General features: G+C 32.8%; 2 protein-coding genes across 2 annotated transcripts in view; one reads left to right on the forward strand and one right to left on the reverse strand.

Annotated features, from left to right (window-relative positions):
• Positions 1–3,393, forward strand: part of LOC131935245 (ankyrin repeat domain-containing protein 50-like) — a 4,087-nt gene extending 694 nt beyond the window's left edge. Inside the window, exons 1-2 of the mRNA XM_059291607.1 lie at positions 1–2,193; positions 3,068–3,393. The exon at positions 1–2,193 is cut by the window's left edge and continues 694 nt beyond it. Of these exons, the coding sequence (XP_059147590.1) occupies positions 1–2,193; positions 3,068–3,393 (2,519 nt within the window). The remainder of the gene's footprint in view (positions 2,194–3,067) is intronic.
• A 7,721-nt stretch (positions 3,394–11,114) lies between these two features.
• On the reverse strand, positions 11,115–13,615 carry LOC131935247 (ankyrin repeat domain-containing protein 50-like). Its single transcript, XM_059291608.1, has 4 exons — positions 13,308–13,615; positions 12,834–12,964; positions 12,210–12,713; positions 11,115–11,218 (listed from the first exon to the last, which is right to left on the reverse strand). Exons 1-4 carry the CDS (start codon positions 13,613–13,615, stop codon positions 11,115–11,117), a joined length of 1,047 nt encoding a protein of 348 aa, XP_059147591.1.
• Between the last annotated feature and the right edge of the window lie 610 nt (positions 13,616–14,225).

Consider the following 14,225-nt stretch of genomic DNA (forward strand, 5'->3'; position numbering starts at 1 on the left):
AGACCGAAGACAATGAAGGAAAAAATGCATTAATGCTATGTGCTATGAACGGACATACTGAAACAGCAGAGGTTTTAATTCAAAATGACATAGAAATTGACAGAATGGATAACCATCACAGTAACGCTTTAATTCATGCTGCTTGTAATGGACATACTAAAATTGTCAAACTGCTTATTACCAACAAAGCAAAAGTTAATAGCTTCGATCGTTCTAAATATAATGCTCTGATGTATGCATCTTCATACGGACACAAAAATGTTGTTAAAATATTACTTGAAAATAACGCGGATTTGAATTGTGTAAATAGAGATGGATGGAACGCATTTTTACTGGCTGCCTGGAATGGACAGAAAGAGATAATGAGTTTATTACTTAGTAAAAACGTTTCTTTAAATAGCAAAGATTTCAGTGGACGCAACAGCTTAATGCTGGCAGTATCTAATGGACAAACCGAAACAGTTAAGTTTCTACTCCATAAAAACATCGATGTTACGTGTAAAGACAATGATGGATTTAATGCTATCATGTACGCTGCATCAAATGGGCACATTGAGACTTTAGAAGTTTTATTAACTATCGAAGCAGATGTTAACTGCAAAGACTATAAAGACCTCAGTTGTTTAATGCACGCTGCTTCGAATGGACATATAGAAACAGTTAAGCTGCTGCTAAAAAAGAAAGCTGACATTAAATATAAAGATAATGAAGGAATGAATGTTTTAATGCATGCTGCATCGCACGGACGCAGCAAAACTGTAAGTGAATTACTTCAATGTAACGCTGATGTTAACAGCACAGATAACAATAACATGACCCCTGTAATGCATGCATCGTCCAAAGGTCACAATGATACTGTAAAGCTCTTGATAGAGCGTCAAACAAACATTTACAGTAAAGATTTCAAGGGATGGACCTGTCTATCACACGCTGCTAATAATGGCCATAATACGACCGTCCAACTCTGGCTAGACAATAATGTGGACATTAACAAAAAACATAAAGATGGAGGGAACGCTTTAATGCTTGCCGCTAGTAGAGGCCATTCTATAACGGTAAATATTTTACTTGAAAACCATGCAGAAATAAATGCTAAAGATAAAAACGAGCGTAATTCATTAATGATGGCTGCAGCTAATGGAAATTTAGAAACATTTAATATTTTACTTGAACGAGGAGCCGATCTACACAAAATTGACACAAATCGTCAGAACGCGTTAATGCATGCTGTGCTTTATGGGCGTATTCATATCGTAAAAGTTTTAATGCAACAATATACTGAAACTATTTTCCAGGATATTAAGGATATTAAAGGAAGGGACGTTTTATCTTTAGCTTCTATTGAGGGACATGTGGATATTGTCAATTTACTTTTTAATAATATAGTTAATATTAATATAAACTCTAAAGACTATGAGGGATGCACACCTTTAATGCTTGCTTCTTCTAATGGACATATAAAAAATGTTAAAATTCTGCTTGAGAAAAGGGCCGCAATAAATTGGCAGGATAAGAGAGGAAAGACGGCGTTAATGCATGCAGCGTCTAATGGGCATAAAGAAATTGTTATCGTTTTAATAAATAACGATTCATCAGAACTAAATTCAAAAGACGTTGAAGACCGTAACGCCTTAGATCACGCTGTTGATAACAATCATATTGACGTAGCTAAACTGCTACTTAAAAAGAAGTTACATAGTACTACAGCTTTAGGCATTGCTTCAACTAATGGACAAACTGAAATTGTTGAATTATTATTGAAATGTGAGGCTCCAATTAATGCACATAGCAATCATCCGACTATTTCGCTTTGCAATCGTACTGATTATCCATTAAATAAAGCTGTTGAAAACAGACATATTGACACTGTAAAGATGTTACTGAAATATGGCGCTGACATTAACCTCGGATATGTTACTGAAATGAACTCTGTTGCTTTAGCCGTTTCCAATGGAGACGATGATATTGTAGAGGTTTTACTCACAACTAAGCCTTCCAAAATATATAGGAAAAGAACACAAACATGCAGTCCTCTATTGTGGACAACAACAAGAGAACTTAAAGCAAAAAGCCATGGAAAATGTGCTTTAGGCATTGCACATGCGATGGGAAATAAACCAATGATCAGACTCTTACTAGAATACAGAGATGAACGTCTATGTGACAAATGCAAGGAAATAAAACATATAACAGGTACGTGCTTATTGTATACCCTATATAGAAATAGCTAACCGATCAAACATAGACAGATACATAGCTAATACAGTGAGTAAATTTTCAATTTTATATTCAAGCAAATGTTCATCAATAGAAAAAAACTTTACGATTAATAAAATATGTCTTCGTTCAACGAAGGCTCATAAGACTCTAATCTTACAAAAGACGTCTATTAATTATTTTTATGTCTCAATTTTTTTAAATTTTCTTCCATTAAATCAATAGTTCGAAAGCCTTATACAACTAGGTCGAAAAAAGTCACCATAGGGCTTACACCTTACATCTACAATTCAGTCAACGCTGCTCTTTATAATATTGCCATCGCATTCAGTGATCGTGGATGCACTTCAAAACATTTTTGAGAGCTCTACTAAATGCGTCCTTCAATAAAATGTAGTCAGAGGCGTAGCGAGGGGGGGGGGGGCAGATCGCACCGGGTGGTGACACCAAGGCAAAAATAGCAAAATATGAAGAGAAAAACTTGAGGGGGGTGCAAATCGAATTTTGAGGGGGGGGGGGTGCAAATCGAAAACTTGAGGGGGGGGGGGGTGCAAATCGAAAGTTTTAGGGGGGGTGCAAATCGAAAATTTGAAAGTTTGTCCCCGGGAAGGGTCGCCACGCCTTCGGTGGGTGACACCATTAAGTGGTGCACCGGGTGACACCCGACCTCGCTACGACACTGAATGTAGTTTTATGTTTTTCGATATTTTATTTAATTGGTGTGTTAGAGGTACATAAAGTAACATTTAAACCACAATAACTCTCAGTCAACACATTGGTCCTGTACTAACCACTTTTAAGTTTTTAAAGGACTGGATTATTACGTTATTATATTTTTTCTTCTCTGTAGGTTCTGTGAAATACGACTTGCCTGATGAAATACTGAATAAGGTAATTTCTGAACTAGAAGCTAACCAACTATCCACTGTATTAGGTAAGAACTGGGAAGGTGTCATGTACAATCTGGGTCTATCAAACGTCGAGTTAGAACAAGAAAAGCAAACGAACGGCAATGTCGTATCAACAACGATCAGCAGTTTGCTTATCAGATGGAAGCAGCGGTCGAAAGAAAAAGCTACAATAGGATTTTTGTTGAAAATATTCGAAGATTCTGAAGATAAAAATCTTTCTTTTATAGACTGGGAGAGAACTGGGAGGATTTTTGAAATAAGATGAAAATTTTGATCATGGAGATCTTTCATCTTAAGCACCACCAATTCTTAAGTCAACATTGAATTCGGCAATAAAATAAAATTTAAATCAGGTCTTGTAATCAATGTTAAAAAATGTCATTGTTGTTACCAAATCACCTTATATCTATGTTATATATATATATATATAAAGGAAGGTATAGTATGTGTGTTTTTTGTGCTTGTTTGTGGGTTTGCGGATTTGTCCTTTTTGCATTACTACACCTTTAATCCGATCACCATGAAACGTTGGGCAGTTGATGAAAATACTCCAGGATTGGTTTGTACAAAAACAATTTCAATTTTACAGGGGCGGCGCCCTGGCAGGGTGCGATTTGGCGCCCCGGGCAAACAATGCGATAGATTATGGGTACGTTAGTAGCTTACTAAATTGAATAAGGTGCGTCCGCCCGACTTCGGCATGATGCAGTTTGTATTATAATCGCTCAATAAATGTGTAATACGGTTTCAAATATTTATTTTGCATTATTTTTTAATTTAAATTCATATTTTTATACAAAATACCTTATTTAAAAAAAAAAAAAAACGACTGTGGCTTTTCTTACATTTTGAAAAAGCAACGAAGAAAATGTACATATTTTCCCAAATTTGACTAGTGTATGGAATTTAATTATTATACATTTTTTATTGTAATACACATTTTGTTATATACTGCAAAGAGTACCAATGTTTGTACATTTAAAATTTATTATGTAATTAAAATATTATAAAAGCCTACTTAATATCTTTAAACAAGTAACCAACATTTAGATGTTACATTTATTTTTAGTACGATTTTTATGTTTTCATTCTTTTGTTAGGTTGAAAGCCAGTTAATTGGAATGGATATACATAGTACGTTTGATGCAATTTTATGTAATAAAACATTAATATTAAATCTAGAACTCTAACATTTAACACATTAATCAGTTTACAATAGCCTTATAAAAACACGAGAAGTTTCTGTAGTTGAACTAGTATTTAAACATGTTGGAATGTCTGATGTTAGTTTTACATTACTATAATAAAGAAATATGTCATTATTGAATAATTAATAAGCACTTTAACTGACAAAAGTTCTAAATGCACACATTTTTATTTAATTTTAGGGGAATAGTTTATTTATATACTCAGCAATTTATATCTTTTTAAAAAAAAAAAAACTTTTTAACTGACATCGGTCCAAACATGATAAGAAGTAATAGAGACACTGGGTGGAACATTTAAATGTGCTAACATTTAATATGATGGATAAGTCGACACAAAAATTTGTCATGTATAATAACTATAATCAAACTATTCGTTATATGCACCCGAGACCAAATAATAAGTAGATATTAGATAATTCTATAATTCTAAGTGAACAGTAGAAACTTATACAATAAAACGTAATTATTACACACTAATGTAATGCATAGTAAATTGTATTAATTTATACAATGATCAGTAAATGGTACTAACTGGTACTGTATGTAATACAGAGTATTTTCATTTTTAACAAAGAAATTTGTTCTACTTAAAAGAAAAGCTGCAGTTTCAATTTCAATAAATAGCTTTAATGTTATTTTTACAAGCTTTTATTTCACTTTCTTCCTAGTCATGTCCACCTGTTTAGATCGAAACGGGCGAGTAAAATTTCGAGCATTTCTAAACCACTAATTTATATGTAATTTGGCACGTGAGTCAAGACCAGATGACAATGCAATATGACATCAAATGTGACTTAATTGGATGATTAATTCATTTCTTATGAATTAAAAATTCTAAAATTTGTAGGATGACCTTCTATTATTCCGCAATATTATAAGTGACTTATTCACTTTTATCAGCATTTTTATACGAATAGTGTCAAAAGATTTGATTTCGATGAAGTAAGTAGAAACATTCAAATTAGAACACGACATGTACACGACAAAAACAACTAATGCTAAACGTTATTTAGCGCCCAAGGCAAAACTTATTAAAACGCCGTGTGTGCTTGTTTCTTTGTCTGTTTGCCTGTTATTCATTTCTACACCTTTCATCCTATCGCCATGAAACTTTGAGAAGTTGTTGAAAATACTCATAGGGAGGATTCTGTGAAGAAAAAAAAAATTCAAATTCGCAGGGGTGGCGCCCCGGCAGGGCGCCTTTTGATTTTGCTCTATATACGGTATATAAAAATAAAAGTCAAATGCGGTTTGACACTGTTCATCCGATCGCCTTAAAACTTCGGTGAGTTGATAAGAACACACCAAGTTGCTGTGGAAAAAAAAATTATTTTGCAAGCGCGGCACCCCAGGAGGGTGCGATTTTAAAAAAAATGAAATTCGTATGCCGTTCGACATCGTTTATCCGAGTGCCATAAAACTTTGGGGGGGGGGGGTTAATAAAAATATTCCCGAGAAGATTTTTTTAGGGGGGGGGGGCGGTTAAATTTCACTCTGGCGGCCCTCGACAGGATGAAAGTTAGCGCCCCGGTCTTTCTCGTCAACGGAAACAGTTAGATACATTATTGATAAGATGGGGCGTTATATTTATTCAATAAATTAAATCAGGCGTATTAACCGGCGTCCCGGCAGGCTGCGATTTTGCACCCCGGGCAATCCTGTTAGCTATATTGCGCCTACATCTGTTTTAAATATTGCTAAAGACTATGCATAAGATTGGGTTTCAGAGTCGTTCACTATTCATAATCAGGCGCTTCCGCAGGAGACCCGGCAGGGTGCGATTTTGCGCCCCGGACTTTTTTGGGCAGTAGTGCTGGAAATCCGTGCCCCGATAAATGATTCAAGCGCAGGCACTATTTACATTTAAATAACTCGGTTTTAGAAAAAAAGGTCACGCATCTAGGAATAAAGGATTGGTAAAGCACTGAGGAAACCCTCCTAATATATTTTGTCAGATTTTGTTTTTGTGTTTTATGCATTGCTACACCTTTCATCTGATCGCTATGAAACTTTGGAAAATTGTTGAGAATACCATGGGGGAAAAAAATCAATTTTGTACAAGCGGCGCCCCAGCAGGGTGTGCATTTGGTACCCCGGGTAATCGAGTGAGCTTTATGGCACCTACGTTAGTTTTAAACAAAGCGGTAGACTATGCATAAAATGGGGCATTTAGTCGTTCACCAAAATCAGTCAGACACATACGTTTGCTTTAAAGATCGTGATAGAATATGGATTAGAAGTAGTATTATAGTCGTTCACGAAACTCAATGAGGCGTGCCTGCGCTCTGGCAGGGTACTATTTGCCCCGGGCTATCCTGGGACTTCTTTTAACCCAGCGGCAACACGCGGAGACGGGGACGCTAGTAAATATATGTAAATGTATATATATATATAAATATATATATATATATATATATATATATATATATATATATATATATATATATATATATATATATATACATATATATGAGTGTGTGTGAGTGTGTGTGTGTATGCATGTGTGTGTATGTATTGGAGTATTAATTCTGTTTTGAATCTTATGGTGCCAACAATTAATTTAGTTTGAAAGTCTAAATCTCTCCCTGGCAAACGAGATTTCTAATTCAAAGTGAGAGAAAATGAGAATCAGAAATTAAAATTGCACAGGCGCCGATCCAAAGGAGGCCTAATTTGTAGATGGAGTGCAAAATGGATAGTTCGTCCAGGGCACCGAAATATATCGCCACGTCTTTGTATAATTCCCTAAAGTTATTCATTATTAGGTACTTTTTACTATTGGAGATTACACATTTGGATAGCGCCCTAGGCTACCGCCTAGTTTGCCTTATAAGTAGCGCCGGCCCTGTATGTAAGGGATAAAACTGTTGGATAAATCTTCTAAAAGTCTAGAAGATACTTATGTTTTACTTTTAAATTAAAGGAACTATGTGTATTGTTTAAACAAAAAAATGTATGATTATATTTAAAAATATTACAACGTGATATTCTTAAGCTGTCAATAAAGAATGTTTACAACTTGGTTATATAATCCTTAAATATAACCTATGCTATGTGTATGTCCTTGATTCAGAACAGGACATACATTTAAATGGCTGAAACTGGCTGTTTAGCATACTGTAAATTCGCGTTAAACTATTTTCGATTTCCACTCAAGCATGAATTCACTTCAAAGCGTCGGTTGAAAAGAAATACCAATCGGCTAACAACATAATGTAAAGACCAAATCAAATTTAAAAACATAAATCAATACGCACGATTTATGGCACAAAATCAAAAATCGATTTCGGATTCATTCTATGAGCTTTAACTGGCACAGCAACTTTTTGCCCTGACCTAAGAACTTCCTAAATTACGTCACAAGGTACAACACTAAATGTTGTGAATAATTACATGGTATACACATTTTAGCAGGTATATGTGTGTATATATTTGTATGTGTAGATATTTTGTATCTATTTGTTTCCCTCTCCCTCTCCTCTCTCTCTCTCTCTCTCTCTCTCTCTCTCTCTCTCTCTCTCTCTCTCTCTCTCTCTCTCTCTCTCTCTCTCTATATATATATATATATATATATATATATATATATATATATATATATAAACATATGTGTAACCCATTTAATAAACACATATATTAGTTATTCTGTCCTGCTACCATCCATTGTTAAACTACGCTATATATAAAGCCGAAACGAAAAAATAGATTGTTAAACTAATCACTGTAATTATGATGTTTTGTTGTGTGATACAATGTTTTCTTAACTAGAATATTTTTATGAAGTTAACAAAACTTTTTAAAAGTTTTAAAAAATAATCATAAAAACAGAAGTATTTTCGGCTAAAATTAATCAAATTTTTATTGCACTCCTAATTGGAAATTTTAAAAAAAATCCTAATTTAAAAAAAAAGAACAATCGAATTCATAAAAACAAAAGTATTTTCGGCTAAAACTAATTAAGTTTTTATTGCCCTCCTAATTGGAAATTAAAAACAAATATTCCTAATTTATAAAAAAACAAGAAACTCGAATTCTACATTTTAGAAGCCTCTTTATTTCACAATAAGACCAATTTTCAAACATTTGTCATTCTTATATGTTGTCGATAAATAAATTCAATGTTGTTCTGAAAGAAATAATCGTATTATGTGAAAATAAAAAGATACGTTTCGATATTTTTATACATTTCATTAATTTGTATTTTATAAAAGAAGTTTTTAAAATACAATTTCAAAAATATATAAACGGTTTAAACATATTTAAAAACAACCAGACAAAAATGTATTTGCCGGTGAACCAAACCATCGAGCATAGTCTTTGTTCAGTATACACGTCTGTAAAGGGCGATAACCGTCTCTTTCTTCCATAATGACAGGGTTGTGGTTATTCCTGTGTACTTCTCTCCCATTAGCACAAATAAAGCGACGAACAAAGTCTACATTCTGTAGCCTGTCTTCAACGTCTGGGCCGTTATCGTTTTCAAAACCTTTACGACATGCCGTCACGACTTCTCCCCATTCCCTTTCATCCTCTAGAACCAGCCCATTCCCCATTGTCCATTTCCGTTTTCTTCAGCTTGAATATGACAACAGCTTGAAGCTCTGGCTTATGGGTGCAGCTCCACTCAACCGATTTACACAAGTTGTTGATCACATAAAAACCTTTGGCGTGAGAAAAATCTAAATTATGTTTTCCTTTCACTAACTTTATTCCCCGCTCTAAAATGTTTACAGCAATTAGCAATGAAGTACCGTGAAAAAGATTTTTTTTTGGTTTCAAATCCTTGTATTATTTTAATACCTTTTTCTATCGTCTAATTTGCTTGTGGTAATTGTTTGGTAAACAAACGCAATATCTTAAAAGCTAATGTGTTTACCAACGGGTAATGTTTGTTTAGGAATAAAATGATGTACCAGCACACAGGTAACTTGATCGACATGTGCAGTCAAGGAGTGGGGGAAAGTTCACGTCAAGTCAAATATTTTGTGGTAATGTTGTTTACAGGTTAGGTCTCTGGGTTCTACATTAACTTCTGTTTGGTTAGTATTTTAAAACTGTCAGATATAACTTGTAATCTAGTTTCCCATGAACCACACAAATATAAATATACTTATAATATTTTAATAATTTCATGGCTTAGTGTGTTTTTTAAATCAATTTACACAAAAATGTGCATCCGACTAAATATTATTCACACAGTCGGCACTGACCACGTCCATACCAAATTACGTTTGTCTTACAAAACAGATACTACAATGACAGTAAAGGCTTATATATACATACATATATATATATATATATATATATATATATATATATATATATATATATATATATATATATATATATATATTAGCAGAACATTAAATGATATTTACATAAGTTACATAAATTACATTTTTCTCTCACCGTCTCTCTTTTCTTTCATTATTTTACTATTAAAAATGAACTGAAGTCGACTGGTAAATAACTTTAGTAAGACAACCCATTTAGATTTGCACGTACAACACATTGAATCACGTCGACACACAAGGAAATTACAAAAAAAAAAGTGTCGTGAAGAATTTATTTTGACTGAACCATCTCATTGCACATTTGATTTCAGGCTAGTCATGGGTTAATTTGGTAAATTATATCAGCCTAGAAATGATAAACAATAAAAACAGGTAATTTACATTATCATTTTTGTCAAATGCAACTCGGTAAAAAGAAAATCATTTTATTGTAAGCTGAACTCATGTATCATTCATGTTTCTTTTTATTCTGGTGCTAACATTGACATCATCATGTTTAAAAAAAACCTAAGAAATGCATTGCAAAGGCTGTCGCCAATACCCTTTTTAAAAATGTCCAATTATATGTAATTTTATTTTCGATCTAAAGTAAATTAATTTATATTATTTTAGACTTCTTTATACTGAAAAAATATCCACTACAAATATGTTTAGTTTTCTCAGATGTTTTCATAGTTACACTTTCACTTTTTACAATCAAATTTTGATTTATCTATTAGCCTTTTCGTAATAAATACAATATACAGTTTGCTCGATTTAAATACAAACACACGTTACCTCTTCATTACTTTACATCTCAGAAATGTCATAGAATAAAATATAATTTAAGATGATTGCAACATAAGACATCATTTGTAGTTTAAATATATTTAAAACAAATAAGCAAGAGAAAATAAATCTGCTCTTGGTTATTACAAGAATGATAGGGCTATAAGCAATACCTTGACATCAACCGTGAACGTCGACACACCATGAACGTGTTAATTATGCTACTTAAATTGATTTACTACATAACATACCTACATTTTTGTTTTTAGTATTTTCAACAACTTAACACAGTTTTTTTTTAAATACATAAACACCGACAAATATATTAAAGTTTTCTGTATATGTGGCTTTTATATAGTTATATAATTCAAAAAATGTTACCTAACACTATTTCCAGGCTTTAAAAGATTCTCTTTTATAGCCGCTTAATGGCAAAATAAAAAAAAAACATGCTTTTTTCCATGTTAAAAAAAAATGATCGAATCCAACTTGTCAAACTCTATTAGCTCTTAGAACTGACAAAATACATTCCCAGTCTATATAAGCTTGATTGTGATCTTGAGAAAATTTTAATTTTTCTATTAAAGTACCGAAAGTCGCATTTGTCGTGGACCGCTGCTTCCATCTCATCAACAAATGGATTATTGTCATTTGGACGTCACGGCCGTTTGATTGAAACACCTGGCATACCTCAGCATACGATAGATCCAGGTTGTACATTACACATTCCCAGTGATCACTGAGAGCTGTTGAAAGGCGACTAATCTCAGATTCCGAAATAACCCTTTTTTTATTTCTTCTGGCAAGTCATCTATCGTAGAAACTACAAGAAAAACAAAGAATAATAAATAATAAAATTAAATAATAGTTTCGGGTGAGAAAAGTGTAAAATATATAACTAATGGAAGTTATAAACAAACAAACAATCAATAACAAGGTTAATTTTGAAAATGTTGATATGGATTCAGAAAAAAAAATGATATATAATAATAATAATAAAAACCACGGCTATATTTGCCCTAAGCTTTAGACGACTTAAACTACAAATAGATTTCTGCCTCGGGCTTTTAATTAGCAAAGTAGGCCTACCCAAACAAATTGCATTGATTAATAAAATGTACTGGCCCGCAAAATAGAACGTAAAAACTATATGCACGCTTCTCCTGCAGCTTAGAATGGTTAGCAAGAATCCCAACATCACATCGAAACGAAAATCACCATTACAGCTTATTTTTTACGGTCGATTTTTATATTTTTTGACATATCACAGATTTTACTATCCAGATAATTTTCAACATATTTTTGCGATTTGTTATAGGTCAATTTAAGCTATAAAAGGGCGGCACAAAATGCGCATGGATATACTAATACAACTTAAGTTGAAAATACATTCCTTAAACTTGCTCTTATATCAAATAGTATTTATTTTAAAGAAATTTCCGCTATTGAAATTAGTTGGAACTCTCTCTTTCTCTCTTTTTCTCGTTCTCTCTCTCCATCTCTCTCATCTCTCTCTCTCTCTCTCTCTCTCTCTCTCTCTCTCTCTCTCTATATATATATATATATATATATATATATATATATATATATATATATATATATATATATATATGTATATATATATACATACATATATATGTATGTATATATATATAGAGGTTTACATTTTATAGTGTGTATAACAAGGGCTGCATTGATCCAAATAAGATGTATATGCACAAAATCAAGGCCTATTAATACCTATGAGATTTTAAATTATTTCTGTATTACTTTAATATTACCAGAATATTAAAGTTAGATAAAGTGAGACCTACCTTCCTGGATATTATAAATATCTTCATCAGTTATGCTACAACATTCGCTACAGTGATCGTCGTCTCTGTATTTTTGTAGCAATCTGAAGACTTCCTTATTACCATCGGATAGTGCTATCTTTAAAGCACATTTACCGTGAGCGTTTTTCTGATGAGAATCACCTGTACTTATTGCGGCCGTTACTCGTTCTTTTTCTTCAGCGTTTAATGCATAGATCAAGGGACTGAACCTTCTTTCGTCAGCATTGTTACTTGAAACTATATAGTCAAGTAACACTTGAACAATGTCACTAAATCCTTTAGAAACTGCTAAAGCTAACGGGTTTAGCCCCTCTTTATCTCCTAAGTTAAGATCTGCACCATGCTGGAGTAGCAATTGTACAATTTCAATATGCCTATTTTCAACTGCACACATTAAAGGATGTTTAGAACCCACATATACACCATTAACTGGAGCTTTAAACTGAAGAAGTAGTTTAACCATTTTAGTACGGCCTTGGGATGCTGCAAGACATAATTCAGTAAGATTACAGTCTTTTAATGTCGAAAATATTGATTTATTTTCCAGTAATAATTTTGCCGATTTGATATCTCCAGCAGAAACAGCATGAAATAAAGCGTTACGATTTTCCCGGTCTTTGGCGTTTACATCGGCTCCATTGTTTATTAGCACTTTTAAAATTCCTACATGTCTTTTTGCCACGCCATGCATTATAGCAGTCATTTTGTCTTTATCCACATCTTTAACATTAGCACTGTTTTCAAGGAGCAGAATGAAATTGTCTTATGTCCATTAGATGAAGCATGCATCAGAGGGGTACGGCTATAATAATCTTTAGAGTTCAATTCTTTCTTAACATTAATCAATAACTGAATTGTTTCAATGTGCCCTTTACTTGCTGCAAGTGATATTAAGTCCATCCCTTCTGCATTTTTATCATTTTGATTAGGATATTTTGTTATTAATGTTTGAACTATTTCTGTATATCCATTAGAAACAGCTTGTGTGAAAGTGTTCAAAATGTTGACATCACCATTAGTATCATTATATGCAAACTCTAACAACGTATTTACTGTTTCTAAATGTTTGTTGGATACAGAGCGATCCATCCTATATTGTCTTTTACTTCAGCATCTGCGTTGTTGTCAAGCAACAGTTTTACAGTTGTAGAATATCCTCTTGAAGCGGCAAGCATTAAAGCATTCCCTACATCTTTATGGTTTTTGTTAATGTCCACATTATTGTCCAGCCAGAGTTGTACGGTCGTATTATGGCCATTATTAGCAGCGTGTGATAGACAGGTCCAACCATTGATATCTTCATTGTAAATGTTAGCTTGACGCACTATTAAGAGCTTTACAGTATCATTGTGACCTTTGGACGATGCATGCATTACAGGGGTCATGTTATTGTTATCTGTACTGTTGACATCAGCGTTACATTGAAGTAATTCATTTACAATTTCATAACATCCGTTCAATGCAGCATGCATTAAAACGTCCATTCCTGCTTTGTCTTTATATTGAACATCAGCTTTCTTTTCGAGAAAGTAGAAATATGTCAAAACACTATTAAGCAGCATAATCGTCCATTAGGGTGCAAACATAAATACTTTTTGTTTACAATTATTCAGTTACACAGCCATCCTTCAATATGTTTGAGTTCTCGTGAGCGATAAAAGCTTTATTAAAGAATGCCTGGTTGTTTAATTTTCTTATTTTTATTGCATTTTATGGTTTATTATTATAACGTTTTTTTAAATGTGTTTAAAGAGTTATTATGTTAAGCTTTTTTTGTGATAAAACACAAAAATTTGAAATTTAAACTTATTTAAACTACAAATATAAATAAAATAATTAGGGAGGAATTCTGTTAAATAAATGATTTTTATTGTTATAACTATATTTAACAGATTAAAGTAAACAGAATGAATAAAGCTTCATAACAAAATATTTAAATGTGCGCGTTATTTTTGTACCAAAATTTTAAAAGTGAAATGAAAACAGCCGAAGCGT

Source organism: Physella acuta, unplaced genomic scaffold (genome assembly GCF_028476545.2).
Source record: "Physella acuta isolate Inbredline_101_S28 unplaced genomic scaffold, ASM2847654v3 ptg000139l, whole genome shotgun sequence".
NCBI lineage: Eukaryota > Metazoa > Mollusca > Gastropoda > Physidae > Physella > Physella acuta.

Coding starts and splice junctions, on each gene's coding strand:
- LOC131935247 (XM_059291608.1), bottom strand. CDS start 13,615: ATGACCCCTGTAATGCATGCATCGTCCAAAGGTCACAATGATACTGTA. Junction 12,714..12,833: donor CGCCAAAGACCGGGAAAATC/GTAACGCTTTAT, acceptor TATGTCTTGCAG/CATCCCAAGGCCGTACTAAA. Junction 11,219..12,209: donor TATTTATAATATCCAGGAAG/GTAGGTCTCACT, acceptor TTTTTCTTGTAG/TTTCTACGATAGATGACTTG.